Genomic DNA, 27,802 nt, shown 5'->3' on the forward strand with positions numbered 1-27,802 from the left:
CGCGCGTAATATATGACCCATATGACACATTGTCTGTAACATTATTTTAGTCCCATATTTTTGTAAACGCCGCAAAAAACATAATATTACAATTTTATTATAAACATACGATAAAATAATGTACCCAAAGTATGCGGGACAAGAGCCAAATATGTAATTTCAAGTGTATTTCGCGAGTGAAACTCGATTTGCAATACTTCGAATTCTTAACACTAAATAATAAATATCACTGCCCAGCCGCTGTAGGTAGACACGTAAATAAACGAAATTACGAGCAAATGAGAATTGTGTGTCTGCGGTATACATTCGATAATGGATCGTAGTTAGGGTGCGGCTATGCCCTTAGCTCGGCAGCGGCAGTGACCGCGATGCGTGTTTTGCAATTGGTTTATGCAACTGCAGCCGAGTGCAGTCCACCACACCTGATGGCTCCAACCGGCCGTTGCAAAACAACCTGCCAGCGCCACACGTATGCACAATTCGTAAGTGTACCGTATGTTATAACACAGTGCTGTTTTAAATACAAGTAATAATTGAAAAAAAAACCCGCCAGCATATTTGTTTATGCATTTCTAATTGTACACTTTAAATTACCTCATTTTGATAAAATTTACAGTGACAAAGTATAAAAATTATCTATGTATGTTGAGATAATGTTTATAGTTTTAGTTATTTTTAGTAAAGATAAATAATATTCACCTTTCAATTTTTAATTCTAAATAAACATTATGGAAACTGCCAGTCTCGGCAAAAAAACTGAGGGTCTAAAAAGTTTTAATGAATGATATGAATGTGACTATTCAACCGCAATTATACTCTGTATACATCCAAACAAAAACAAACACTAAATGCATACATATAATGATAATTATCACGTAATGCAAACATGTAAAGATGACAATTATTAAGACTGAATATAAACGAAGTGTTATTGGTTTAGCCGTTATACTAATAGGCTTACAGTTATGAGCTGCTTTCCTAATTCCAATGGTCACACTAAATATATAACTCTACAATAGTGAGCAAATAATATAATTTGCTCAACGAAATAGACATAATAGATCGTCCTATTGATAAATAACCTTTATATCATCAGGTCAAGCTCTAATTCTTTTCAAAGGTTTTGCGATACACGGTTATTAGTTCCACTGCTATATGATACACTAATTAAACACAGGTGTTGAAATTTACAAATATCCCAATCCAATAAATAAACTATTAATTTAATATATAATAATATTAATGTCATTAATATTATAGCGAGTGAACCTGCTAGCGGTGAGTAACATTTCGGTGAAAGCATTTCAATGACATTTTAATTAATCAATACTCATTCAATTTAAACGCGAACCATTTGTGAAACGTTAGCGACAACCGTCATAGCCATTCAATATAAAGAAAAGAAAAGCGTGAACTCATCCATTCAAAGTTAAAACAAATTAGGTGTCGAAATATAAATTAAAATACAACTATCCGTTTGGCAATCTGCTTAACTCATTATGACACCTCGTGCTTTGAATAATAACAAGTTCCATGCGATTTCACACACGTCATAACCATCTTGAATATATTCAACGTTTATCAAAGTTGTCATATTGGATACGAATATCCGTAATATAATGTTCGTGTACATCGAATTAGTCGCTTTATATTTAAAAATATATGTCGCCAATAAACAATAAATGTCGCCGTTTTATTACTCCGCGTTTTCATTCATGTCTGTAATAGTATTTTTCAACGGGGTTATACAATAAAAATATTTATGTTATTTTTTTATTTATTACGCTTCGATCGGTTCGGTCAGCCTTCGTCTGTGATACATACATAGCTTTCCGGAATAAATGGGCTATCTTACCTGATATAATTTTTCAAATTGGACCAGTAGTTCCTGAGCTTAGCACGTTCAAACAAACAAATTAACTCTTCATCTTTATAATATTAATGTAGATAACTAATAACGTAACTTTTTTGTACTTAAATTTATTCTCCCTATCTATCCATTAATTATTATATTTTTAGACCAATATTACGTCAACATCAAAATACTAACTAACTAGTAATAATAGACCAGTTAATTAAATTTATTACAAATACAACATTTTAACACTTGTTCGTAACATAATACGCCCAGATAGATACCTGACTGTTATGAATTATTATACAATAACCATTACTTGTTTAAAACGTAACACACCTTCTTTCAAGAAATCATTCAATCATTTGAAACGGTTTACCTAGCTTGACGTTTTTTTTAGCTGATTAGGTAATTCGATTTCATTTTAAAATGTTTTAAGAAATACATCTATTTCCTACCTGACTTATACATAAAATATTGCCCAGCAACATAGATCAAGACATATTATATTTTTGGTAGAGATTAAAAGTAATATTTGATTAAATAAAGTACATTTATAAACTTCACAATCTAATGACATTACATCCATCTAAGGAATCCAAGAACGAGTAAAAAATAAATATGTGTTTTATGAGTAATTCCGCTTCACCACCAATTGGGTATTTAACTGGAGAAAAGAGCGACTCTCACACCAGGAAGCTATATTATCACATGAACATTTTTTTGTGGTTTGTACTGTTAGATTCCAGATAATGCGTTTTCAACTCCTGTCTGCTCAAACTTTCACATCTACCTTTCTCAGGTCCTAAAGTTAACCATTCCTAATCATTGTGTACTCATATCATGAAATGCTTTTCCTTTGACTTGTATCACTATTTATAATTACATTTAAATTATTATAATACAGCATTAAATACTATGCATTTATAATATTAAAGAAAAACAAATCCGTGATCGATGTCAATGATAAACAACATTGAAGCACGTAAAATTGCATGTGTCCGCATCGCACATAACAATTAAAACATGATAGAAAGTAAATACTGCAAACACTTCCAATACCAATGTTCTCCAAATAGAAACGAACAATTGATACGTGCCAGAGGAAGATAGGAAAGTGCTACGTAATATAATTAAAATATACGTCGCATACAGGAATAGCGTACTATGTTAGTATAATCATTGTATAATTAAGAAAAACACGCAAGCCCTGACAATAGCGTGACTGCGATAGTAACGGTCAAGGTTTCTCTATTAAAACTGAATATTTGTTAAGAATTGGCATTTAATTTGATAGCAATGACAACCAATAAATATTTTATACAGTTAAAGTTAGTTTGATATAACAAGGGTATAGGATCCCCCACTCTCGATATAAACCTTAATCAAAGTAATCGCGAAGCATTTTCTCGTGTGGCGCCCGCCACAATTCTTTTTATAGACGTCGATCGATATCTGAATGAATAATTATTACTTTACGTTGAATAATTGAATGAAAAACCGCTGTTAATGTTGCATTCAATTTCCGTAAGCTACAAATTGGAATAAATTAATTCTTGATAAGATGCGTGATGACATTAAAGTTATGCATTCTTGAATTATTCAAGATGTTGGTTTCCCCGGAGATATATGAGGTGTGTACCATTTAAGAGATGACACGGCAATCCATCATTTTTTTTGTACTTAAATACACTTAAAACTATGCTAATTATTAAAATTACGCTTCTTAAATAAATTATATGAAATCTTGAACAATTTCATCGAAAATTTCACAACTTTTACATTTACTATTAATTGAAATAATCAATGCTGTTGCACTTTAGCGATTTTGATTAAAATTATTCACGAATATATATTGCACAAAACTTTCCAGCCAAACTAAGCCTTATTTGTAAAAACAAGAAATCTCGAAAAAAAGGGCGTAGACATGACGTATGTATTAGGTACATGTTGTACCTAATACAAAAAAACATCCAATACGATTTTCGCATTACTAAGTAAACTGCTAATAGTTAACGAATTTTCATGATCGCATCAGACACTTCCGAAGATTACCCATTGCAAAACATTCCAAGTTAGAAACTTTGAATGAAGTATTTTAGTTAGTTAGTAAGAAGATTGGTTTTATAATCGACTGAAAGTATAAAAGCTCTATTAAAATGGATATCTAAAAAGTCAAAATAACCGCTCTACCTACACAATGAATGCTATTTATCTACTAATAGTTCTACACGACTGATGCCTCTACGATTGTACGCATGCTACGATCTCTACAAGTAAACGATTTAAACGCGCTATCTATGCGCGGACGCATTGTTAAGATTACAATCTTCTTACAAGAACATAATAATATTTGGTATTAATTTACGCTTGGCATTATTATTGTATCCGAAAGAAATGGCCTAAAGGTATAAGGTGCGGCCTATATCCAAAAATCACTTGCCCAAATTTTTTTTAGCTAACTCTGAATACAATGAAGTATAAATAGATCAAATAAATAAAATTCAAATTGAACACTATTATAAAGTATTCAACGAATATCTACAACGTAAATAAATAAAACACAAAAGTCCTTGAGTGCAAAAGTAATGCTATTATATATTTGTATCTCGTAAAGGGGATTCCTCGAGGGACGATAATAAAATGGTCAACAGCACATGACAGGTAACATTTCCGCGTCTGTTTGTTCATAATTGTATTTAAATCCTTTAAGGGTTAAGTCCCCTTAAGTTAACCATCCCGGATACCATACCAATGACCTTTATGAATAAATTTAAAGTGCGATTATTACTTTTTTGACAGGAACAATTATGAAGAGCCGTGGAAATATTTTATAAAGAAATACTATCTGGCGTACATAAAAGCTGCAAATTGTATAATTAAAATTCTTTAGAGAATGTCAAACATCAAAATATCTTCCGCAACAGCATTTTTGACAGAAAAGGTATCTTAGGAATAAAAATTTTAATGTATGTATTAACAGTAGTTATAGTTACTTATATGGTATCATGAAGATTTTAAATTAATTTTCGTTTGTTATGATATAAACACGATGCACTAAACTTAAAAAAGCCGTAAATGATATTTATATGAACGAAAGTATTATTTTATATAAAAAATATTCAAGTACAATGTTTATTTTTTATAATGAAGAATTATATTGAAAAGGTCATTTGTGATATACTTAAGATATATTGATAAGTCAGATTGTTAAGAGACAAGTAAATAAAGGCTTGGATAGAGTACCACCAACGTTTCAATATACAAGTATTTCCAATTCTTGAAAGTAGGTAATCGAAAGACGAAGGTTATAATTAAGGTACTGAGCTGTAGCCAGCAAGTCGGTCAAAGACCGCTCCATCGATGAGAGGTTAAAATCCAAGGACGCTTGAGAACTTTACAATTTACGATTATAATTGGTCAATTTGAAAATCTTTCGAGAATATTATCTATACTTGAGTTCCTTAAATTTATGGTAAAATATGCAATCTTGCTATGCTTCTTTAAAATAATGCTTTGTTAATATATTGTACATATACACCACGCATATAATTTAAATCCAAAATATCATAACTATCTATTCTATTGTTTATTGACGAGTTAATGTATATATCTAATATTTGAGAACATTTTTTTTTATTAGAATGGGAACGAGCCGCAAAGCGTAGATTACAAAAATTACCTTTTGGAACGAGAGCAAATTTTGTTTATCAGGTCCGCTAACTCTCTTATGACTCTTAAAATTATCATTAAAATTTTGAACTTCTCAACAAAAACATGAAACATAACTCAGTTCTTTTGCAATAGCGAGATTAGAAGGTGCAATTATATCCGAGGTTACAAGAAGGTTTAAGACGAAGCATTGCAAGTAGATTAAAATTAAAATCGTACTGTATAACTCGCAATTATTAAAATATGTACCATGTCTTTATCATATATATAATATAATACTATATCTGTTAATAAACACAAACTTCATAACAAACCATTTGATTATATTCACTCGTTATGGACGTTGAATAAGTGCCCTTACCTAGAATTGGAAGTAGCTTCCAATCATTATTGTATTATTGTGCGCCGTAGAGAATTCTAGCCTTCGAAACATGTAATTCAAATATATTTAAATAAATACCAAATGTAATCAAGTAAGAGCGAGTCTCACGTTACCTTCGTCCTAATTAAAAATGGCAATTCTCCATCGTCACGAGTGTTGCAGTGTCTACTATTTGTGCATTGCTAAATATGCACTCGTTACGCTCTCAAAATCTGTAATACGTTTATATGTACACGTATTTCTATTATATATGTCCCGTTTTCATATTAACAAATACCTACGTTCAACTTACAAAACGTAACGTTAAATGAGCGTCACATTTATAGCTATATTTACATAATAATTAATGGATTAAATGAATATTGATTTCATTTATTTATTTAACTCTTTAACAATATTGTAGATGGAAAGAAACTAAAAAATAATAACAAAAATGGTTATTATAATAGAGTGTACAATTTGTGAATATTTACAATGCTATTTTTTATTTTTTGTGAATTTACTTAAATTCAATTATTAGTAATATTTTGAGTTTCTTTTACGGATCTAAGTCTATACTAGGTAAGTATAGTATTATATGTTATCTGTGGTTCTAGATTCACACGATAATTAGAAAAAACGTAGTAATGGCTTAGTAGCAAATGTAAGTAATATATATCCATGTATATATATGTATTAACTTGTACCACCTATTATAGATTCACGGCCAATTTTGTTAAAGGATTTGATAAAAATAACTTGAAGAATACTACGAACGAAATTAATTTTTACTTTACACTTAACAAGAAATTGTTTAAGACTAATCAATAATTTTCATCTCTTTCTATCACAGCTTTTGAAAGGAAAAATTTTAAAACAAATAGTCACTAAACTAAATATATTTTTGTTACTAAGTAATCCCCATTAATCACAATGTCAAGTATTATTACTCGTATTCTTAAATATCAAAAAGAAGACTTTTTATGAGAATACCTACACTATCAATACTTTTCATCGTCGAAACAAAGTTCAAAGGGTCACAGATGTTTCAATACGCAGTAATTACATGATTAAAATACTACAATTAAGGTGTACAGTCAAACCATGATGCGTTCATTGTTTGCTGTCCAGAGACGATGAGAAGTGATTGCCCAATTACACTAGTCTAAACATTCGTACAAGGACAATTCGTAATCGGAGATCGTCTCGAATGTCTTCCAAGTATGCATTAACTAGAATATCATAGTTCAAATATATGAAAACGCACATTAAGTTTTTACATTATTTGGTAAAGTTTATTATCTCTTTATTGATATTTAAAAACGCTAAGGTGCTATGTAAACAATGCAAAAGTGAGAGTTCAAAATAAATTATAAAATATATACCAACATGAGGACGGGTTAGGAGTGTCACAATCTGGTACCCACGCCTATTTATGTGATAATCACGTCAATATATTATACGCAATCTTAAACTTATGGGTGATTTATTCCCCATTGCAAAAATAGAATATTAAATACCAAATTAACATGAGAATGTGTTTATTCTAATTGGGATAAGAAATCATAGGAATTAGTTTACAATGGTTAAACGAGCATTTTCATCTATACGTATATACCTATATATGTATTGTAATCACGTAAGTTGGAATCGAAGAAAATGTTGTAAGTCGAAAATAACATATGCTACGTCGTATGCGTTGTTGCAAACTCTTATACAATAATGTCGACTGAACAAATAGTTGTGTGTTCCGCATTTCTAGTGAGCTTCATTTACGCAGGACGTTACGTGCCACGCGATCCATTCGACCGATACATTTTCCCAAATACTATAATACTTATGTCCGTGACAGTAATAAGACGTATCAGTACAGAAAAACAGCATTGAGGTGAGCATTGTCTGGCCTTGATGTTATAATGTGTGTTTAATCGAGCGCCGCCGAAACTCTTTAGAACAAGGGGTCCCATAATGTTTCCACTTATCGCGGTGGGGAAAGCTTCTACAGGTTTTCAGTATTGTAATTGTAAAAATCCGTGCTATAAAAATACCTAAATGCGTAAGATATTGATATTTTTCATGAGCCATGATTTCACTGAAATAATATTTACATTAATAAGATCATTTTCGTAGTGGTTTCGTGTCTATGTTGGAGGATTAAAAAGCGATACTTATCAATACTCTCGCTTATCTGACCTTTTGGTTTTGCTCAACTACGCACTAGTATTGGAAGAGGCCGCTCTATACTTACTATTAAATACGATATTGAACCATCAGTTATAAAAATGTCTAGTAACATATTTAAAAATTGACATCTTATCATAAGCGATTATAAGAGTGGATGAAGGTCCAATGTAAAAAAAACTTTGTTATCAATAAATTGGACTGAAAAAGTTAATACTCGTATTTTGTGTACTCCGCTATAAACTTTATCAACACTGGCTAGATTTTGTTGATGATTAAAGTAATCCAGGTCAATGTTCGCGAAACGAACTAGAATAAAATAAGAAAGGCTATTAACTTCATACAACGAGAGACGCGGACGCGATGGCGTTGCGGTGTTAACAAGTCGAGTCCGTTACCCAGTTTTGGAGTTATTAAAAATTCGACGAATAATTTCACAACTTTCACTAACAACATGAAATATTTACATTTAATATACATATTTTCCTCTAGAGAAAGGATGCTGTATCTACATACACTACGTTATTAATAAGTTTAATTGATATTTGTTTATATTGTTGTAACCTTGACGAAAATTTTGATTAACGATTACTTTAAACACAGCCACTTTTCTTGGATAAAATGTAAAGTGTTGTTCTATCACGGCTTTCGTCTTTCGGATCGACACAGGCGAGTGAGTTTAATAAATAAAATAATTTGATTTATTTAAAAAAGACTAGGAATTGAGAAATATCTCATCAGAGACATAAAATCGAATAAATATTGACAATAGCAAAATTTCTAAATCTATTTCAGTTTGTCAATAGTATTTACGTTTACTTCAGATCAATTATTCTCTAGTCGATAAACAAAGAATTCAATTGCTATTGAACAGGCTAAATGAAATATTAATGTGAAAAATAATTGTTGTTTAGAAAGTCAGTATGACTGTAGAGATTCTACATTGCATGCTCGTACGTTTCGCGAGAAAGCACAACGCGACGTCGCCGCTTGCGGGATTTCTTACTTTGCGACTCTCCCCTTTATTGGTCTCTGGTACCGGCGCTTTGCAAAGTCGACCGTACGTGATTAATCGAAACAAAATCATAATACATCGTAGAAAATATATTCATCACAAACAGTGTAATAATTTGAATCATACTTTTTGCCGACTGAACCATTGAATTAAGGCCATAGTTGATTACAGCTAAAATGAGTCATTTAAGGAAAGTTACATCAATAATGTTACAGTATTAAATAAGAAAGAGTAAACATTAAAAAGACAGCGCCGCGATATTGTTTGTAAAAGTAAAAGTAAGGAGAAATCAAAATCGGCTGGTTTACACAAGCTATACTTAGGTACTGAAACGAAATCCACTGTTTGCAGATTTCACTTCAGCTTTTCCCATACAAGTTTCACCCTACATTTAAATTTTAAAACACATAAACAAACAGTATTCGTTTTAATGTTACTTCATTCAATAATAATGTTATGAAATAGATCAGCTGACTTATAGGTTAATGTCATGCTGTTATGTAAAAAGGATAATTGTCAAAATAAGAATTTAAGATAAATTGAGTTTTTTTATATATTGGGATGTTACCAATATTGAGCTTAATTGTATAGAAAATACTAATGTGCCTATTATTTATTTTTTTATTTTTATTTCTGTATATTTTTGATTAAATGTTATCTAACCTGACAAGTCTTTCCAAATATCCGCAATGGAGTTGGTCCGGGAGGTTTGAGTTTCACAAATACAGTCTGCCTTCGAACTTTATGTCCAAATTGACACATAAACTTATCTTGTACACGAGCACAGAGCCTACTCGAACTTAAACACGCCATAGCTACAACTGCAGCGAATCGCTTGAGGACATGAACTACATAATATGCTATCACACAAGCATTCGGCCTTTTCCTCCCCTCTTCGACAGCTGATTGTCACTTGTCAATTTAGTTTTTTTTTATTATTATTATTTCATTTGATAATCCTAAGATTCGAGGCTTTTTGACTCACTAGAATAAGCACAAATGTAATATCAGTATATCCTCTTTCAGCTATAAAAGGAAACGCATTCTTCTTTATTCTAGTAACTATTAAGAAAAGAAAATGTTATTTCCAAGTTATTTATTTGTTTCACTTTACATTCTACCAACGACATATTATGTCACTTTTGAGTTTTTATTATATTTGCGAAGGTTAGCATTATTTAAATTTGTATATTTTATATTGATAAGCGCGTCTTTAACTATACGCGTGCTTAAATCTGTCATTATTATATAAAATTTGTTTTTTTATAACTTGATACTGGCAAATAGTTCTGACTTATTACCATAAAAAAAAACAATTAGTGTCAATAGTGATTGTGATTTTGATTTGAGATTTGATTCGAAGTTAATTTCGAGGTTAAAATCGTATGTAATTATAATATAAGCTATCCATTATGATCCCGCGTGTGACCCAAAACATTATTCGAATCATACGTACTGTGGAGCAAAATGTTATGAACTTATTTGGCCATCCACCAAATGGTAAGTATTAATGTTAAGTTGGTATTTTTAATAATCATTACCATTACGGGGTTATTACAACAAGTGTTTTATATTAACCACTATTTGCAGAGTTAGCCTTAGCTTATGTTCACCAAAATCCAATCCAGCGTCAAAGAAAGGAGTTTTCTTTGAAGGATTTTGTTGGAGATGGATTTCTTCTCGCAGTACCGAAATTTCGAAGAACAGTGGAAAAGAGATTGAAAAGAAAATTTGGATCACCTGAATATGTTTGGAAGATGTTAGTTCCTAAAACAAATATAATTGTATGTCATGAATGTGGTCATAATCATGAACGAGGACGCCTTTGTGGTAAATATAAAAAAAAAATATTAACATTGATTGTAATTTCATATATACTTATACATATATACTTGACGATCTGGAGGTAGGCTGGCTATCTGTTGATCTTCAAATACTTGATTTCTAAACTTATCGGTATTCATATATATTATAACGAATCTGTATTCTGTGTCCAGGTAACTGTTATAAGAAAATTGAAGCTGAAACAAAAGAGATCCAAGATGTTATAGTTAAGAAGCTGGGAAATAAGCCAATTGAAAATGATGTCATAGTCTTGTATGAGGGTGAAAATTTACCAGATCAGGTAAATACACTTCGTTTTCTAATCCAAAAAATCAAAACAGGCCTAACACTTAAAGTTTTTGTCTAGTCACTCTTCTCCAAATGTAACAACTTTATCTTTTGTATTATTATTTAAGAAAACATCCATTCATACAATTAGGAGTGGATTTTTTATGAGTTTCAAATGAAATACATTTAGTTACAATATATATTTTTTCTTACAGCCCAAGGAATTTTGGGAAGGAAAAAGGATTATTGAAATGAAGAAGGAAAGACCTACTTTTTTCAGTAAAAATTTGTTACAAAAAACAACACAACAACCTTCAGAATCTACAGATGTGAAACCAACAGATTTAGCGTAGATGTAGTCCATTATAAAAAAAATTAAGATAGAATTAGACTTACTATAAAATCATTAAAACATATAAAATTGTATGTGAATATTTTATTTACTGCATTAAATAATCACGAATAACCCTTAATAATTAAATTTACCTTACTTATAAATTATTAAACATAATAGAAATAAATTAAAGTATTATTAGACATGACATGATTCAATAATGAATATAAATTCATAACCCGTTGATACAAAATTCACTGTTGTAAACAATGGAACATTCAATAAAAAGGCAACCTATAAGCTTTAGTGTGAATTATTAATTTATAACTTAACAGTTTTGAATTCTATTATAACATTTGCAGGTAATTCATCCTGACCTACATACAATTACCCTGATATTTAACTTAGATAAAACAATTAGCAAAAACCAGTCATGTAACCATTGGAGGCATTAAGTATCATTTTCAATAATCTTCCTAAAGAGTAAATAACATATATTTTTAGTTTTATCTACCATCAGCATATTTCTTCACTTATACAATGTTGCAATATAACATAAAATATAAACAAAACAGAATTTACATATTGAAAAAGGTGCACTTATTAGGTATGTAGTTATTACTAGGAATGATTGGAGGATGCTATTATAACAAATATTCCCTACATTTTAAAATTTCTAAAACAATGTCTATTATTATTGTATGGTGCTAATAATTGATAATAACTTCAATGATGCCTTAATTATCCATTAATGCACAAAATTTAAAATATATTGTGTTTTAAAAATCAACATAATGGTCCCTTTATTTTGCTATTTTTTTCAGACATTTGTAGACCCACTACATAAAAGTGACAGTCGCTAATTTAATATTGGAAATGTATGGGCATCAATTGAGATAGCTATGAAACATTATCAAAAGAATTTGGATTTTCGTAATTATCTAGGGAATCCACTTCTGTTTCACCAATAAAGTGTCTTTCTACATGTGTTTGGAAGTCAGAGAAGTTTATGTCCTTTTTGAATGATTCACCACACATGGGACAGATTTTGTCATACGGCTCTGTACTTTTGTTGTTGTCTTCTTCATCATCACTACTTTTGTTATCAGAATTTGTATTAAATTCATTGAAATTATCAAGCAATATGGAATCTGTTTGAGTTGCAAAGTTTACAAGGCTATTACTTATTTCAGTTTCCTTGTCTTCCATTTTAATAGACTTTCCTTTATTGTTTGTACATGTAGAACACTTATAGCCATCTGGAATGTATAAATTAGAAGTTTAGTCTCTTATTTCAAATTGGGCAAGTAACAGTTAATTTAATTTATTTAGATTTAATAAATTGAGATTATGATATTTTTATAACTAAATGTTTTTATAACAAAATAAAATCTAAATATTTGGAATTAGGATGAAACATTTTAAAATCTAAAATCAATTTATTTTAAACATATTATATGCAAACATAAAATTATATGATTTCAGAAACATTTATTAGAAAGGACTATAATTACCCAACACTGCTGAATTTTTTTAACTTATCAGGGAAGATAAATAATTATTTAGTTGTAAGTGATATTCATCCACCCTACACAATACAAAACTAAAAAGATTCTAAGCACAACATGCAGATATTTGTGGATATTATCATTTAATGGCTTCATTAACTAATTCAGGAAAAAAATTAAAGTAATTTACTACAAACCACTAAATAAAGTTTCCATTCTAGATATAACTGTTTTTAAATCTTTTTCCTGCTGTGCTACTTCTTTTTTTATAGACTGAAATTTTTCAATTTGGGATTGTATTTCTTTTAATGAATCCGTATCTGGATCTTCTAAATAAGTAAAGCCAATGGAATCCACATTGAGGGCACTATCTGCTTCCAACTCTTGTAGTTGTGCCATTTGTTCATACTGTTCAACCAGTTGTGATTTCTCTTGTATATAGCTATTTATTAATTTCAATGATATTTCTTCCAAGCTTGCCTCTGAAAACTTTTCTTGATATTGTGTATTAACTTTAGGTGTACTGCTAATGTAAGTATTCGTACGAATTAAAGGTTGTTTAGTGTGTTCTTTAACAGGCACTATTTCAGAGCCCTTCAAAGCAGCAATTTTTCGCCATAAGTTCTTATTTTCACATGAGACCATGAAGACATGATGCAAAAGATGAGACTTTTGTTTGTTGAGTTCCGCTATTTTCTTCTGTAAGGTAACTTTGTCGTCATCTTGCAGTGGATTGTATGTCGAATTATCGGTTTTTGATATATCTAGTTTAAGTTTAATGTTGTCATTTTCTAATACATTAATTCTTCGTTGCAATAATAAACACCTATCTCGCATCGCATGAAGAGCTAGTTCGTGGACACTAAAGTTATTGTATTCTCCTTTCATCGTAGACTGATACGTTGAATCGTTGTTAAAACTCACAATTGAAGACGAATCCATTTTATCAGGGAAACGCAATTAAAGCAAGAATTTATCTAAGTATGTGGAGTAATATTACTGCATGTTCTCCCTATAAAATTGTCTGTAAACAGCAATAAATCCAATCCTAATAATAAATATTACTATCCCTTTGTACATAAAAATCTCTGCAGTTTGATGACATTGACAATTGACAAATTGTCAATTATCAGACACTGCAAAATATTATAGATAAAGCTAGTACTCTATATATGCAGTTAAATGATACCATAATAGTCTTAATATATAATGAACTCATGACTAATGAAAATTATTTTCACGAAAATAAACATTCCAACGCATTAAATTACATTTTAAGTTGGTTTTTATGTGTTGTGGGTTTTCTGACCCGTGAGAAATAGCTACCTACTATTAAGGAAGTGTTGCTCGTTCTTTCATCTCACCATTATATTTTCGACCATGGTTCCTATATTATGTGACCGAGCTCCAAAGGTGATGTATTATGATGATTCAAAATCGTTTGTAACGGAAGTCTTGTTGAATAAATATGGTAATTCTAATGTTAAAATTATGCAGTAAGAATCTTATAGTCATCCACTCAATCTCACTTGGCTCGTTTTTCAGGCGCTAGTGTTTCGGTCCTGAAGATTTTAAACATTTTCGCTTAGTATTGACGGCCTACATTTGTCGTAGCATCCGGGACAAAAATGTGGATGTACTTGCCTTAATCTTATATAGACATTTCTATTAAGAAGAAAACAGTAGCACGTTTTTATGTTACATTACAATAACATTTTAACCTGTATGTATTTTTAATCTTGGCAATAAAACGAAACAATTACTGTATTTTGACAGTTAGTTGGAACTTGGGCAGCTGTTTTGTGACAGTTTGTCAAGGCATGTCAAAGTGGAGGGCCTTGAAGTTTGAAATCTGATTTCTGAAGAAGTCTAAAAGTTTTTAAAACTAGTTTTCGAAGTAACTACTTTTAATTTTCTGCAGTTATCGTCCTCCATTATAAATACAAACTGGAAAGAAAATATTATACATCTTACTCAATGGTTTTCTTAATTTAATATTAAAAATAAAATGACTTATACTATTTCCATAATAAAATTGGTTGCATTCCTGGTACGTATAATTTATACGGTGGTAATCATGAATAGAATATATGTAATTATATTTGCAAATTACTTTTTTCATTATAGGATTTGTTGGCGGTTGGCCTTATAGTGCCATTAATACCCAATCATGTGCGGCAAATGGGAGGGAATCAATTATATATTGGCCTACTTGGTTCAATGTATTCGGGATTTCAGTTGGGATCGGGACCACTTATAGTAAGTACATATTGTTAAATTCCCTGATAATAATATAATTGGATAGTAGAAAGAATAAGGAATAATTAATTTATTTTTTCAGGGCAGTTTAAGTGACTTGAAAGGGTGTCGAAATATATTAATTTACACTTTATTAATATGTTCCACAGCTTATGTGGCTTTGGGATTGACTACTTCTGTCATAGTTATAATCATCTTGAGAGCAATACTAGGTAATGTTTTAATATTCTTGGTATCCCTTACTGTTTGATTCATTGTCCTTATATATTTCATAAGATTAAGACATATCACTGCATATAATCTATTCAATAATTAAATATTAGCGAATAGATATGCAGTGCCTATAATCTATTGACCTTGTAGAATTATATTATTTGATTAGATGTTATAATATGTGAATTTTTTGACCTGATGGAAAAATTGTTTATTGAAATATTTATATTCAAGGCTCATAGTACTGAAAATGTTTTCAAGTTGACACTGGGTATGTAGGTTATCAAAAGTAACTAAAAAGTAAACTATTGTATCTACAAGTACACTATCAATATTTTATCAGCATTTGTTTTTCTACATAATAAAACTACAAGTCAAGAGGTAAAGTTCAATATTTTTAGTGAACCAAATATAAAAAATTTTGTGGATATACCATTTGATCATTTTATTGTTTTGAAATAATTTTCAGGGTTATTCAAGCAAACACAATTATTGACAAAGGCCCTGGTCCCTGAATACGAAAAGGATGAAAAAAAACAATCTGTTATTTTTGGGAAGATGGCTGCTATTTCTGGAATGGGGATGACTTTAGGTCCTGTTATTGGAGGACATATAGCGGAAGATTTTCCAGAAAATGGATTTTTCTATATATCTTTAATTGTCGCAACTGTGTTTATTGTGAATGCAGGTAAATTTGAGTTATCACATCTCTTAGTATAAATTTGTAATATGAATATAAAGTGAAACAATTACTTGATTGATATAATACTTACAGGTTGTGTCAATATGCTGCCAAAGACCAGCATCAAGATAAAGAAAAATGCTGCAAAGAAAAATCCAGAACACAATTTTTTGCAACTAATATATTTTAATAGTAAACAATCTGTTGAAGAATTAACAAAAGTTGAATGGTCACAATATTGGGACATGTTTATTTTTAAGGCACTTTTGGGTTTCTCTATGGGTGTATATTACTCAAATTATGCATTATACTTAAAAACACAGTATGACCTTACACCTAAACATGTGGGTTATGTAATATCCTTACAAGGTATAATAGGTGCAGTATCTAGTTTTTCCATGGGATATATAAATAGTTATTATCCCAATGACCAGGACTTCAGTGTAAGAAATTATCATGTGTTTTTACTTCTTTCAATTTCAATATTAGGGCTATGTTTGTCATATAACATATTTATTTACACTTTATGGTTAGTTCCAATGTCTATTGGAAATGCTGTAGGTAGATTGGTTACTCTAGAAATGATATTGAGGAAGAAGGATAAGGAACATAAGGGTACTTTAATAGGTGCGTCTAATAGTATTGCATCTTTATCAGGTGTGCTCTCACCGATGGCTGCTGGTTTGATAGGTCACTATCTGGGTGTTAAGTATGTTATATATGCATCATTATCATCCAATGTTTTAGCACTTGTTTTGAGTTATCGTTATAAATCAAGACATCAAAAAGTGGAATAACACATATACAAATTACGAGTACAAATAAATGTTATAAACATTCCAGCATTTTATTTCATTTAAAAAGAAAAACTTTGGTAAAACTTCCCGTATATTTAATTAACTCTATATTAAATTAACAGAACTAACACTAAGAGTTATACTTGAATCAGTCCTCAAGGGATTGCATTTGCTTTTTTCTCATGTCCTTGATGAGTTGCTGGAAAGCCTCCTTGTCCTTTACATTTTCTGGTGGAAATATTTGCCGTTTAGTATTCGTGACCCACTCTTCAAAGTATACAGGCTGATTGAAGAAGAAGAACAAAGCCACTGGAAAGGATGTATACATGGCCATTCTTGCTACTTCCAGTTTCCAGTTACCCATAGTGCGTTCTTTGTGAATGTATAATAAAACAAATGTGCTCAAGGTTATTTCCTGATATAATAAAAAAAATATTTTCAAACAAGATTTTAATTTATTCAATCTAGATTGAGCAGAAATATCAAACGACACATGACAACTGACAGCTGATAGACCAAAGCAAATATAGATTATATAATAGGGCAAAGCATGTTACTTTCCACAGACTGTTTTTAATTTGGTACCTATATTACCTACCTTATGAAGTACATGCATGTTTTTTATGTGATAGATTTAAATTTTTTATAATTGTAATAATAAATAAAACACCATTGCTCATTACGTTAGTGATGTTTTGAAAGTTGAACCAACCTCAATTTTTTTATAGGACCAATCAAAAACCAATATCATACAAGAATAGTAGAGATAGTAAAATAAAGGTTAAAATAATACATATACCTAATCGTGACGTACATACATGTATGTCACATTCAATTAAAAGAAGTACCTTATAAAGCTAAAAATAGTGATCCTTCTTCGAATTACACGTATATTTTTTATTCTGAAAACGCTTTAAACATGTAATGCTTTTAAATCGCTATTAAAAAGACTTAAGTTATTGTCATAAATTTTAAATGTTCAGTGTAGTTGTGCTTTGATCGTTTTCATGAACGCAAAAAACAGTGACTGGCATCACGTAGTTTTTATTTGTTTGCAAAAAAACTCTTCACTTATGTGGTTTTTGCCTCTTCTAAAATACTTTAAATTAAATTCGCAGCAATTTTGCATGTTACATACAAATAAAGGTTTAAGTGCTTCTGCGGCCGCATATAGAGTGTTGCTCTGCTCGTTAACCTTTTTAAAAATGTAGCCTATCTTTTATAATGTTTCGTTCTATAGTCAAGGAGGTTCAAAAATCAAAAACGTAAATCAAATCATAATTGTATGACTATAATAAAAGTGTTTAAATGTAATGATACTATGTATGTATTCTAATTTAAGAAATCGCTCTGTTTAATTTGTGCATGCTATGTTAACCTTTAATTATTTGTTACTTTTTCGCAAGAATATTTGTTATAATATACTATTTATACTTAAAAATCACTGTAAACAAATGTTGGATGACCAAATAAATATATAAAAATAAAAAGGGTGCGTGTGGTTTAAAACCACCAACGTATTATTCTAACTCTATTCTGAATTATTTTGTGGTTCAAAACAATTTCCGATTGTATTGCATGGTTTACCTACATAGTAGGTAAATGGTACTTTAATAAAATGAGTTTTATTGTTTATTTTCTTGAGAACTTAACCATTAAGTTGGTAAAAAAAGTTTATCAGTTAAGTGATTTGCATTAATTTCGTAAAAGACCGAAAATTGTATCGATGATCTTATTACCCTCCCCCCTCCTTCACCTCATAAATCTGAAGCCAAGATTTTATTTAAAATTTAATTTTTGAAGTGAAACTTCTTTAGAATCGTTGTGATTTCAAACCTGATGCAACGGAAAAACGACAGGTAAGAGACAGAAATACAAAAATGTGTAGAATGAAGCCGGCAAAGAATGAGACAGAAATATACATACTATTTTATTCATTCTTTTGACGATTTATTGAAGTTTCACTTCTATCGTGTGTGAATCGCACACACACCTTTTTTTTTTAAATACTAAGTGCATTGTATTTATTTTAAATAGAAAAAAAATGCCACTCTAAATGTTAGACAGAAGGTAAGAAAGTACGTACTTCATGTAAAAGGACTATTAATGCACTATCCATGAATATCACAACATTCAACCCTGCTATAAGTTAGATACATAAAGATGTCCTTTTTGTGCGGAAATAATTGATCACCGGTTATGCAAAGTTTAAAGTATCCATTTAATATGATACTTAGATACGCTTATAAATTGTCAGATTACTGTGGATGTCCATTACTTTCAAACCCTCGAGTTAAATTAATAAATATAATATCTAATGGTAATCTGCTACTGAGAGCAGCTGTATCTTCAACATGATACGTGATAATACCAAACTTTGGGTTATAATTTTATTTTAGGTTTATATTGATTGTAAGAAATATAGCCCTAGCTAGATAAAATAAATCCAGATATTGAAACAAGTTACAAGTTAACATAAATTTTGAAAACCCCTGACTCCATTTTGTTTCGTAGTTTTTTCATTGTCTACTATAGCCAAGCTTATACCCATTAGTTACGGGTATCAAACCCATAGCAAACGGGTACCTTTCACCGATTTTCATTTTAAATACCTAAGAAAACCACCGACTTATGCAAATTCAAAATAAAAAAAAAACAATCAAGTTAAACACACACATGTATGTGGTAGTCGAGCGCGCTTCGGCACTAATTGGGCCAGCTCGCACCGGGGAAGTACCACACCCCCCCAGAAGACCGGCGTGAAATAGCATTCTTGTGTGTTTTGTTCGGTGTGTGGGGGAGCCGGAGGACCATATCCTTTTCCTTTCCCACAGCTGTAACATATATTTTCTTTTAAAATATATGTTACAGCTGTTGCTGTACATTCTATTGGAAGCTGAAATATTCGTTTGCCCATACTTGAAATAAAAATCCCACATCGGTAGGAGCGGGTCTGTGATCATTGCGGATGATATTAGGTACCTGTCTACTCTTGGATAGGATTGCAACCGTAATAACACGGAACGCTAGGGAATGCATTACGTTTGCATTACCTATCAGATGCCGTGCGGGCGGAACGTGCCGAGTGCTAATGTAGGACCGGCACGATTCCGATTTGTTATCAACGCCATTGAAACCCGTAAGCGCTTTTATGCTTTTCACATTAAAATTAAGTAGATGAGACTTGTTCATGTCTGCACTGATTCAGAAGTGAGATCATGCTTTTATGCTAAATATATTAAACGATAAAGATAAAAAGCTTATAAAAACGCCAAGATCATATTGTAATAGTTTGTGAATCAAATATCTAGTGCATCCTGAAAAATAATATCATTGCCCATTATATTGCAAGACCATACTCTGATCATGTTATGATGTTAATATTATTAAATAAAACCCTATACATAATCTGCCTACTCAGTTCAAATCGACATTGAAGCTTTTGTTATGTATATTCCTGTGGTATTAGACGCCACAGGGGTCGGTGTTAATACAAATTAGACCGATTTCAATTTGTAATACATATTGCATAATACTTTGGAAAACTGAATTATTCATGTTGCATTAAACAGACGGCTAAGATGAAAGATAAAACTTTATAATATTGGGAATAATAACAACTGTAGCCGAGCCAAGGTGTAGACGTTTATGTTGAAATTATTTGTTACAATTCACGCTATATTCTAAACAAGCTATCAATCAAGGCTGCCTTCCGATAAATAATCTAAAAAAAATGTATCGATTAAAGATTGTATTTTGTTTAACATTCTTATTTTATATGCATTGTCATACAAATATATCGTGACATGATACTAATAATTTATTATATTAAACTTGTTAGTTCATCTCTATTTACCCCAGAAAAATATACTGAATACCTATGTATAATTGACCGAAATACATAGTATCATTACACTATATTACTTTTGTTTCCTTTTCTGATATAGATGTACTTACAGCATTTTTACTTTAACGTTGCTAGTACTCAGGTATAGTATTTTATTAGCTATACTTCTAACCAAAACCGTATTATATCAAAATTTTAATGCAATCACAGAGACTGCTAGTAATAAAAATATTCGATTTTAATCCTTGGGGAATCAACAAGGAAGTTAACTGTTATGGTGTAATTTTAGCCAAGAGCGAAGATCGTAAGCGACCATAATAAACTCTAATGCTTTTTACTTCTCCTTAACGCATAGTGATTTAAAACCCGTTACATTGCCCTACGCTACATATAAAAATAATTTATAGTTAAAGAGTAAATAAACATGCTAAATAACTTTTAAATGTAAAATCGTTTGACGTTTCACATTAATTACAAATTGAGGATATTAGAAATGACGGTGTTTGAATGTGTTCAATATTATTTTGATAGGTTTTTAATTTGCATCTTGTTGGGTCAGCTTCTTTTGATATTCAAATTGGTGTTTCAATCGGATCCATCATCTCGGATTATAATGAACCGTGGAATGACAAACTACCCTATTTCATCAACGCCCACAGGTTGTCACAGCAATCTATGGGAACGTAATAATATTACGTTCTGGCTTATAGTGAATAGTTTCGTTATTTTAAATTATTTTAGACATGAAATAGAAACGTGATATGTAAAACCCTGACTTGATTTTTATGACATAATATTACATCATTTTATGGTGGAATTATCTATACTAATTAAATAAACCTGAAGAGTTTGTTCAAATATATTTTATTTGAACGCGCTATTCTCAAGACCGATTTCAAGAAAGTTGTTACCTATTGGATATTCAACTTTTTTTTATGTCATAGTCAGCAATGGAGGTGGTGGGTCGCCTACTACCTACCACCACCATGAACATTTGGAGAGGCGTAAGGTCGATTGCATTTACGCTTCTACAAATGGATTGCCGACTTAAAGTTGGAAAGGCATTAAGAAAGGATTGACGAGAGGAATAAAGGAAAAGACTGGGAAGGGTAAGGAAAAGGACAAATTTCAATCACGTACCTACCTACACTTGTACACTTCTTGGGAAGTGAACCTTTTTTGCGAAGAAGTGTACCTACCTTCTTGGGTTTGTCTTCAAAACCCGCAACTGCCAAGTAAAAAGAATAATATGTATCTTGTAATATTCATGTATTTTTGACATGAAACTGGTCGCTAAAATATAAATGGAAATGGAAATAAAAAAAAAATTAAAACCCTCTGCATCCGACAATAAAGGCCTTATTTTTTTGTGCGCATAATGTAATGGCACAGTCCAAAATATCAAAAGGAAACGAATTGGCCGGGGCACCTCGATATAGACCAGGTAGAATTCCAATTATTAACAGAATTTTTTTCTTTCTTATAATTATAAGTAGTCTCGCGATTTCAGATTGTTGATGTTGATAAAACCATACTTAATTAGCGCCCCCGAGCAGTTTTTTTTTGTGAGACTTTATGTAATGAGCACTACACTAAATTATTACACTCAATAACATTAGCTACACTAAATTTGGTAGAATTAATTAACTCGTAACTGAATTTACAAAATTTGTCTACTTTTTGCGTTAGGAAGGTTTAGAATAAAAAGGGAAGAAATCTTAAATCTTAAATCTTAATACGCATTCATTTTCTGCTACTACCTAAATTTAGGAAAGTGTGATCAGAAGCCTTTTATTTCTAAAATTGCTTTAAATTTAAAAACTAAATTAAGGGTAATGTTATAAACTCATTACACAGTACACACCTTTATACCTAAGAAGGTATTTTATGTTCGCATTAAACCAACGCCGCTTTACGTTTTCTGTGGTTCTTGCGTCGTTTAAAAAAGAAGGCGCTAAACTCTAAATATTATTATTGCGAATGTCAAATGATGACAGACAACACTAGCGTGCAGATTTAGTTTTTAAAAGTGTCGAACTTGGGACCTAACATTCTCCAAATAGAAAAATATTAAACCGGATTATTAATAAGCAAGAAAAGTAAAACAAAGAACTGTGATATAAATAAATAATATATCACTTATTAATTTAAGTTTTCAGATTGCATAAATTATTTAATTATTACAAAATGATATTTTTTAATTTATATGCTTAGCGTTTGTGATATATTTTTAAACCTGCAGAATGCGTCCTCTCAAACAATCTATTGTTGACGATATTGTTAAAGAGTGTTTGGAAACGTATAGCAAATTGCCAAAAACAGGAAAACCAGTGGAAAATGAATGGACTGTGCTGTCATGTGTTATTCAATATGATATGAACAGAAATGACTATAAGGTTATAGCTTTAGGAACAGGATCAAAATGTATCGGAGCAAGCAAAATGTCTCCAAATGGTAATATATTAAATGATAGCCATGCAGAAATTATTGCAAGACGTGGATTTCTGTTGTATCTTTATGATAATATCGAGCAGTGTTTACAAAATAAAAGTTCTATTTTTGTTTTAAACAGTTCAATGTGTACACTGAAACCAAATATTGATTTTGTTTTCTATTCATCGCAGTTACCTTGTGGTGATGCATCAATTATTCCAAAAGTGGAAACATTGGATGATCAAGTTGGAGACATAATATGTTCTAGCAAAAGAGCAGCCATTGGAGACGTAGATGATGATTATAATTGTAAAAAGTCTAAAATCAATGACATACATAGAACAGGTGCAAAATGTTTAGAAAATTCAGTTCAAGATCCAAAATTACCAGGAAAGGACTACCATCTCTTAGGTCAAGTGAGAACCAAGCCCGGCAGAGGTGATAGAACACTTTCTATGTCATGTAGTGACAAAATAGCTCGCTGGATACATTCAGGTATTCACGGAAGCCTGATTGATATGCTTTTATTGGAGCCAATATACATAAACCATTTTATATTTGGTGCTGAAGTTCCTTATTGTGAAGAAAGTTTGAAAAGAGCATTTTTTACTAGAAACATTACCAATACTGCAAAGCTAAATTCTGTTCCATGTATTTATCAAAGTACACTTCCATTTCCACATATAAGATCTGAAGAAGCCAAAAAACCTGCACCAAGCAGTATAATTTGGAGAAGCAATGGGTGGGTATCTTAAATAATAGAATTCTCATTAGAATTAATTTAATCCAATTTTTGTTGGTTGGTTTGGTTATTTGAAAATCGTATCAGTACTTTATTAAAGCGGGATGATATGATTTATGGATATTAAAATTTTATGCTTATACTCATAAATACAAAAGAAACTAATTAAATGCAAGAAAAAAAATTGATTTGGAAAATGGAGAACTGGAAGTTTTCCTATTCATTTTGTTTTGCTTTGAGGTTAAGTGAAGTCCCGTGTCCCCTACTGGGGTATGGGGCAGATGATGCTCATCTGTTTCACTGATTGATTTTCTTTACAGACAAGTAGGTCAGCCTTCTGTGTCCTGCCAGACTAATATATAATAGATTTTTTGGTAAAAATAGAATTTTTAAGAAATGTGTGCAGAAATTCGTGCATCATTTTCTGCTCATCATGTTATCTTTATAAAATATTTCTTTTAAAAATTGCCTTTGTCTTGTTATAGATCATTTGAGGTGGCTGTACAAGGAAAGAAATTGGGGGTGACAAAGAAAAATGAAAATATACTTGGCAACTACTTAAGTATTTGTAAATTCAATTTATTTAAAAAATTTCAAAGTATTTTAAATGAAAATGAGGAATGGAAACAAAGAGTTTGTGGAAGTGACCAAGTAGAAAACACACCATATAATGAAATGAAAAGGAAATCCACAAGGTACATCTATCGTTGGAATGAAGTTAAAGAGTCATTTTTTAAAATATGGACTAGAAAACCAGATATATTCACATTTAAGGTGATGAGCTGAATATTTTATTGAAAACAATATATAATGTATTATTATATGTTGGTTTTACTTTTGTATAGAATTATGCTGGAGACTATACTACACATGCTAGATTATAAGAGCACTTGGACATATTCCATTATGTCTAACATAGATAGGTCAGGTTTTTTTATGTGGGAGTCAAGCTAGGTTAGCTTGCAGCGGTGAATTACCACACCGCCACAGAAAACCGGCTTGAAATAGTAGCATGCTACTGTGTTCTATACTGTAAGTGGGGGAGCCGAAGGCTGTGTCCTTTTCCTCATCCTTCCCAGTCCAATCCTTATATTTACCGGGCAGGGTATTTGCAGTCTTTAACTCGTGAATGTTAATTGGAATTGGTGATCAGTTACCATCAGGCAAATCACCACCTCAGTTGCCCATATGACATAAAAAGGGGTCAATCGTTTGGAGGCCAAGGGGCGAGACGCGGTAGGAACGAGCCCGAACTATATAATACGACATTATTTAGGACGAGGTGTTTTTAATGTTTGTACCTTAACTCATTATTGGTATCATATTATAGTGATTATATCACGCTCAGTATATCGTGTTCAAGAGTGGGTGTTTTCTTGATTACTGTTATATTTACCATTATTTAGTTGTGACAACCGTGTCATTTTTCGACTTTTCATATGACTTCGATGGCGAACTACTAAATGTTTTTCCTTTTAGCTTATGCCGGTGGCGGTCTTTGTCTAAGAAAAAATAAAAAGCTGGCTGTATCACTGTCAAGAATCCTATTTCCAGACACAAAAATACCATACCAAAACTCTTAATTCTAAAATTGCTTATATATAACAACAAAATATGGTTCTTTACTTAAAGGAAATTACAACAATCACAAATATATTTGCAGAGATTATAGAAATATTAAAGAAAAAAAAATTACATTAATTATACTGATAACTTATTTTACTATTTTACTTTTAGATATAAACTGATTTAATGTTAACATGAGTTATACATTTTTTATATATTATTGAAGTAATTAACAACAATACGTTTGAATTCTGCAAGTAAAACACATTGAAGTAAGTCCTATCCTACATACCTCTACATTTTATTTTCAACTATCGTTTCAATTACTGTTAAACGTTTATAAGAATTTAGAAATTTATGTCACCAGATATGTTGTACAACTTTAAATTTGTCAATCCTGACATCATTGATAAATTCGTATTTGAAGTGAATCCAAGGAGTGGGACCACCAGCGAACAATAGAGTATCTGCTCGAGCATTCGAATCATTGTGTGGGTTTTAATGTTTTAATAAAACGAATTACAATACACAAATAAACAGCGACCGATCCCCAGCGTACCCCTCCCACGTCCAATTATGTTACTGAATTTTTATTCGATTTTAAACAAGATTAGAGCTAGAGTACATAACGTGATCCTAAAATTGTTTATAACTGTGCGATTATATAAATATTGTCAATGTACAATATACAATATTTCTTTTATAAAAAACTAACTTCCTGCGGTTTTGCCCGCGTGGTTCAAGATAGATAGTACCGGAACTTTCCCTGTATAATCCCCATTATCGCGGAATTTCCAGGACAAAACAATGCCTTGTCTTTCCCGGGTCATAATTTATCTATGTACCAAATTTCGTCGTAACCGGTTCATTGGTTTAGGCGTGAAGAAGGGACGGACAGACATAGTGACTTTTGCATTTACAGTAATTTAGTAAAAACAATGGGTATAGTACCTATGCTCATAAAACTAAGGGTGTGGGAGGTTATCCTTCTAGGTATATGAAAGTTTTTCAACCAGCACCAAACATAAGATTTTAATTCATATCGGTTAGTTAGATTCAATTATATAATTATAATTAACACATTGCATTTACATAGTACCTATCTGTTGTTTGGCTAATCCCATTCCATTCTTATTATCAAGTCGCGGGATTAAGCTACACAAAATTATATAAATATAAAATACTACTAGTAATATAAAATAACACCGGCTGCCAGCGATGACGTTAAATCTCAAGTTTCTACAGTATTTGAATCAAAATAGAAAAGCCAGAACCTTAGTGGTAAGTTGAGGCTTCGGATTCGTGTAAACTGTCTGCAAAATGTCATTTCTTAGTGCTAGTAAGCAAAGCTTTAGGGAAACTGAGACGTATTAATTGGTGGATATTTAGAAAAATATATCTCTGTCTCGTTAAAAGCTTGAATGGAGGATATCAGGGGATGGAGTATTGGTCATTTGATGAACGTGTTTACACGATTTTGTATTAAATACATGTCAACAAACCTGAGAGCTAGTAATTTTAATTTATAATACCTTAAATAAAAGGTGATAGTTTGAGGGTAGGTATAATTGGATGAAGTAAGTAGGTACACTGGGCTTTTTAACTTCCCAATTTAGTTATCTTTTGCTAACTACTGACTGCTACTGGGGACGCAACTTTCCATTTGTTGATTTGTTGTTTTTGAGAGTTGTCATAAATTAATTTCAGTGTGAATTCAACACCCGAGTCTCGCGCTTTTGACTTTATTTCGTCGAGAATCAAACTGATTCGTTCGGCCCAAACCGTGTTCAAGTTCACCCACTTTCTACCGGATAGCAATTAAAAATAATTTGCATTTCTCCTTGCGTATGTATATAGGTTATTGTTGCTATTCAGTTTAAAAACGAGAGCATGTAGAATAAATTCTGTTAAAGAAAATCTTTAATTGGCGTGTCTTGTTAATGAAATACGTAAATGAAAATTAAAAAAAAAAAATAATAATAAAGCTGAAGTTATATGCAGGCATGGGGTTTTTATATTTTTGTGCTTTTATACTTTAGTATAAAAATATAAAAAGTTTTAAAGTGTAGTCTTTTGATAATGAGTACTCTGATAAATATTTATGCAATGAGTAATTGATGTATGAGTATGACAACTATCCCAATATAAAGACTGTAAAAGATGATTTGTTTATCACAAATACGAGATATTTGAGGTTGGCAGTTCATAAGTTGGGTTTGCCTGCG

At 31.1% G+C, this 27,802-nt stretch overlaps 6 protein-coding genes across 6 annotated transcripts in view; 3 read left to right on the forward strand and 3 right to left on the reverse strand.

Moving 5' to 3' along the window:
* The window catches only part of LOC119838394 (all trans-polyprenyl-diphosphate synthase PDSS1), a 33,491-nt gene extending 23,534 nt beyond the window's left edge, over nucleotides 1-9,957 (reverse strand). The window contains exon 1 of the mRNA XM_038364327.1: nucleotides 9,748-9,957. Within this exon, the coding sequence (XP_038220255.1) occupies nucleotides 9,748-9,897 (150 nt within the window). The 5' untranslated portion in view covers nucleotides 9,898-9,957. The remainder of the gene's footprint in view (nucleotides 1-9,747) is intronic.
* A 348-nt stretch (nucleotides 9,958-10,305) lies between these two features.
* On the forward strand, nucleotides 10,306-11,556 carry LOC119838354 (39S ribosomal protein L32, mitochondrial). The gene is made up of 4 exons (XM_038364274.1): nucleotides 10,306-10,584; nucleotides 10,675-10,914; nucleotides 11,082-11,209; nucleotides 11,412-11,556. The coding sequence occupies exons 1-4, from the start codon at nucleotides 10,497-10,499 to the stop codon at nucleotides 11,547-11,549; spliced, it is 594 nt and encodes a 197-aa protein (XP_038220202.1). The 5' UTR covers nucleotides 10,306-10,496; the 3' UTR covers nucleotides 11,550-11,556.
* A 61-nt stretch (nucleotides 11,557-11,617) lies between these two features.
* On the reverse strand, nucleotides 11,618-14,169 carry LOC119838353 (protein spindle-F). Its single transcript, XM_038364273.1, has 2 exons — nucleotides 13,236-14,169; nucleotides 11,618-12,789 (listed from the first exon to the last, which is right to left on the reverse strand). Exons 1-2 carry the CDS (start codon nucleotides 13,978-13,980, stop codon nucleotides 12,431-12,433), a joined length of 1,104 nt encoding a protein of 367 aa, XP_038220201.1. The 5' UTR covers nucleotides 13,981-14,169; the 3' UTR covers nucleotides 11,618-12,430.
* Nucleotides 14,170-14,835: 666 nt separating this feature from the next.
* On the forward strand, nucleotides 14,836-17,032 carry LOC119838341 (major facilitator superfamily domain-containing protein 9-like). Its single transcript, XM_038364256.1, has 5 exons — nucleotides 14,836-15,088; nucleotides 15,166-15,297; nucleotides 15,380-15,509; nucleotides 15,980-16,198; nucleotides 16,286-17,032. Exons 1-5 carry the CDS (start codon nucleotides 15,047-15,049, stop codon nucleotides 16,987-16,989), a joined length of 1,227 nt encoding a protein of 408 aa, XP_038220184.1. The 5' UTR covers nucleotides 14,836-15,046; the 3' UTR covers nucleotides 16,990-17,032.
* Nucleotides 17,033-17,067: 35 nt separating this feature from the next.
* On the reverse strand, nucleotides 17,068-17,502 carry LOC119838342 (protein PET100 homolog, mitochondrial). Its single transcript, XM_038364257.1, has one exon. It carries the CDS (start codon nucleotides 17,351-17,353, stop codon nucleotides 17,138-17,140), a length of 216 nt encoding a protein of 71 aa, XP_038220185.1. The 5' UTR covers nucleotides 17,354-17,502; the 3' UTR covers nucleotides 17,068-17,137.
* Nucleotides 17,503-22,838: 5,336 nt separating this feature from the next.
* On the forward strand, nucleotides 22,839-24,832 carry LOC119838328 (tRNA-specific adenosine deaminase 1). The gene is made up of 2 exons (XM_038364217.1): nucleotides 22,839-24,011; nucleotides 24,497-24,832. Exons 1-2 carry the CDS (start codon nucleotides 23,080-23,082, stop codon nucleotides 24,795-24,797), a joined length of 1,233 nt encoding a protein of 410 aa, XP_038220145.1. The 5' UTR covers nucleotides 22,839-23,079; the 3' UTR covers nucleotides 24,798-24,832.
* Nucleotides 24,833-27,802: the final 2,970 nt, after the last annotated feature.

Source organism: Zerene cesonia, unplaced genomic scaffold, assembly GCF_012273895.1.
Source record: "Zerene cesonia ecotype Mississippi unplaced genomic scaffold, Zerene_cesonia_1.1 Zces_u002, whole genome shotgun sequence".
Lineage (NCBI taxonomy): Eukaryota > Metazoa > Arthropoda > Insecta > Lepidoptera > Pieridae > Zerene > Zerene cesonia.

What these genes read in the sequence shown, in the direction of transcription:
- LOC119838354 (XM_038364274.1), top strand. Translation starts at nt 10,497, where the DNA reads ATGATCCCGCGTGTGACCCAAAACATTATTCGAATCATACGTACTGTG. An exon ending in TGAACGAGGACGCCTTTGTG is followed by an intron (nt 10,915 to 11,081) that starts GTAAATATAAAA and finishes TTCTGTGTCCAG; the next exon opens with GTAACTGTTATAAGAAAATT. An exon ending in GTGAAAATTTACCAGATCAG is followed by an intron (nt 11,210 to 11,411) that starts GTAAATACACTT and finishes TTTTTCTTACAG; the next exon opens with CCCAAGGAATTTTGGGAAGG.
- LOC119838353 (XM_038364273.1), bottom strand. Translation starts at nt 13,980, where the DNA reads ATGGATTCGTCTTCAATTGTGAGTTTTAACAACGATTCAACGTATCAG. An exon ending in AATGGAAACTTTATTTAGTG is followed by an intron (nt 12,790 to 13,235) that starts GTTTGTAGTAAA and finishes TATACATTCCAG; the next exon opens with ATGGCTATAAGTGTTCTACA.
- LOC119838341 (XM_038364256.1), top strand. Translation starts at nt 15,047, where the DNA reads ATGACTTATACTATTTCCATAATAAAATTGGTTGCATTCCTG. An exon ending in TGGGATCGGGACCACTTATA is followed by an intron (nt 15,298 to 15,379) that starts GTAAGTACATAT and finishes TTATTTTTTCAG; the next exon opens with GGCAGTTTAAGTGACTTGAA. An exon ending in CATCTTGAGAGCAATACTAG is followed by an intron (nt 15,510 to 15,979) that starts GTAATGTTTTAA and finishes AATAATTTTCAG; the next exon opens with GGTTATTCAAGCAAACACAA.
- LOC119838342 (XM_038364257.1), bottom strand. Translation starts at nt 17,353, where the DNA reads ATGGGTAACTGGAAACTGGAAGTAGCAAGAATGGCCATGTATACATCC.
- LOC119838328 (XM_038364217.1), top strand. Translation starts at nt 23,080, where the DNA reads ATGCGTCCTCTCAAACAATCTATTGTTGACGATATTGTTAAAGAGTGT. An exon ending in ATAATTTGGAGAAGCAATGG is followed by an intron (nt 24,012 to 24,496) that starts GTGGGTATCTTA and finishes GTCTTGTTATAG; the next exon opens with ATCATTTGAGGTGGCTGTAC.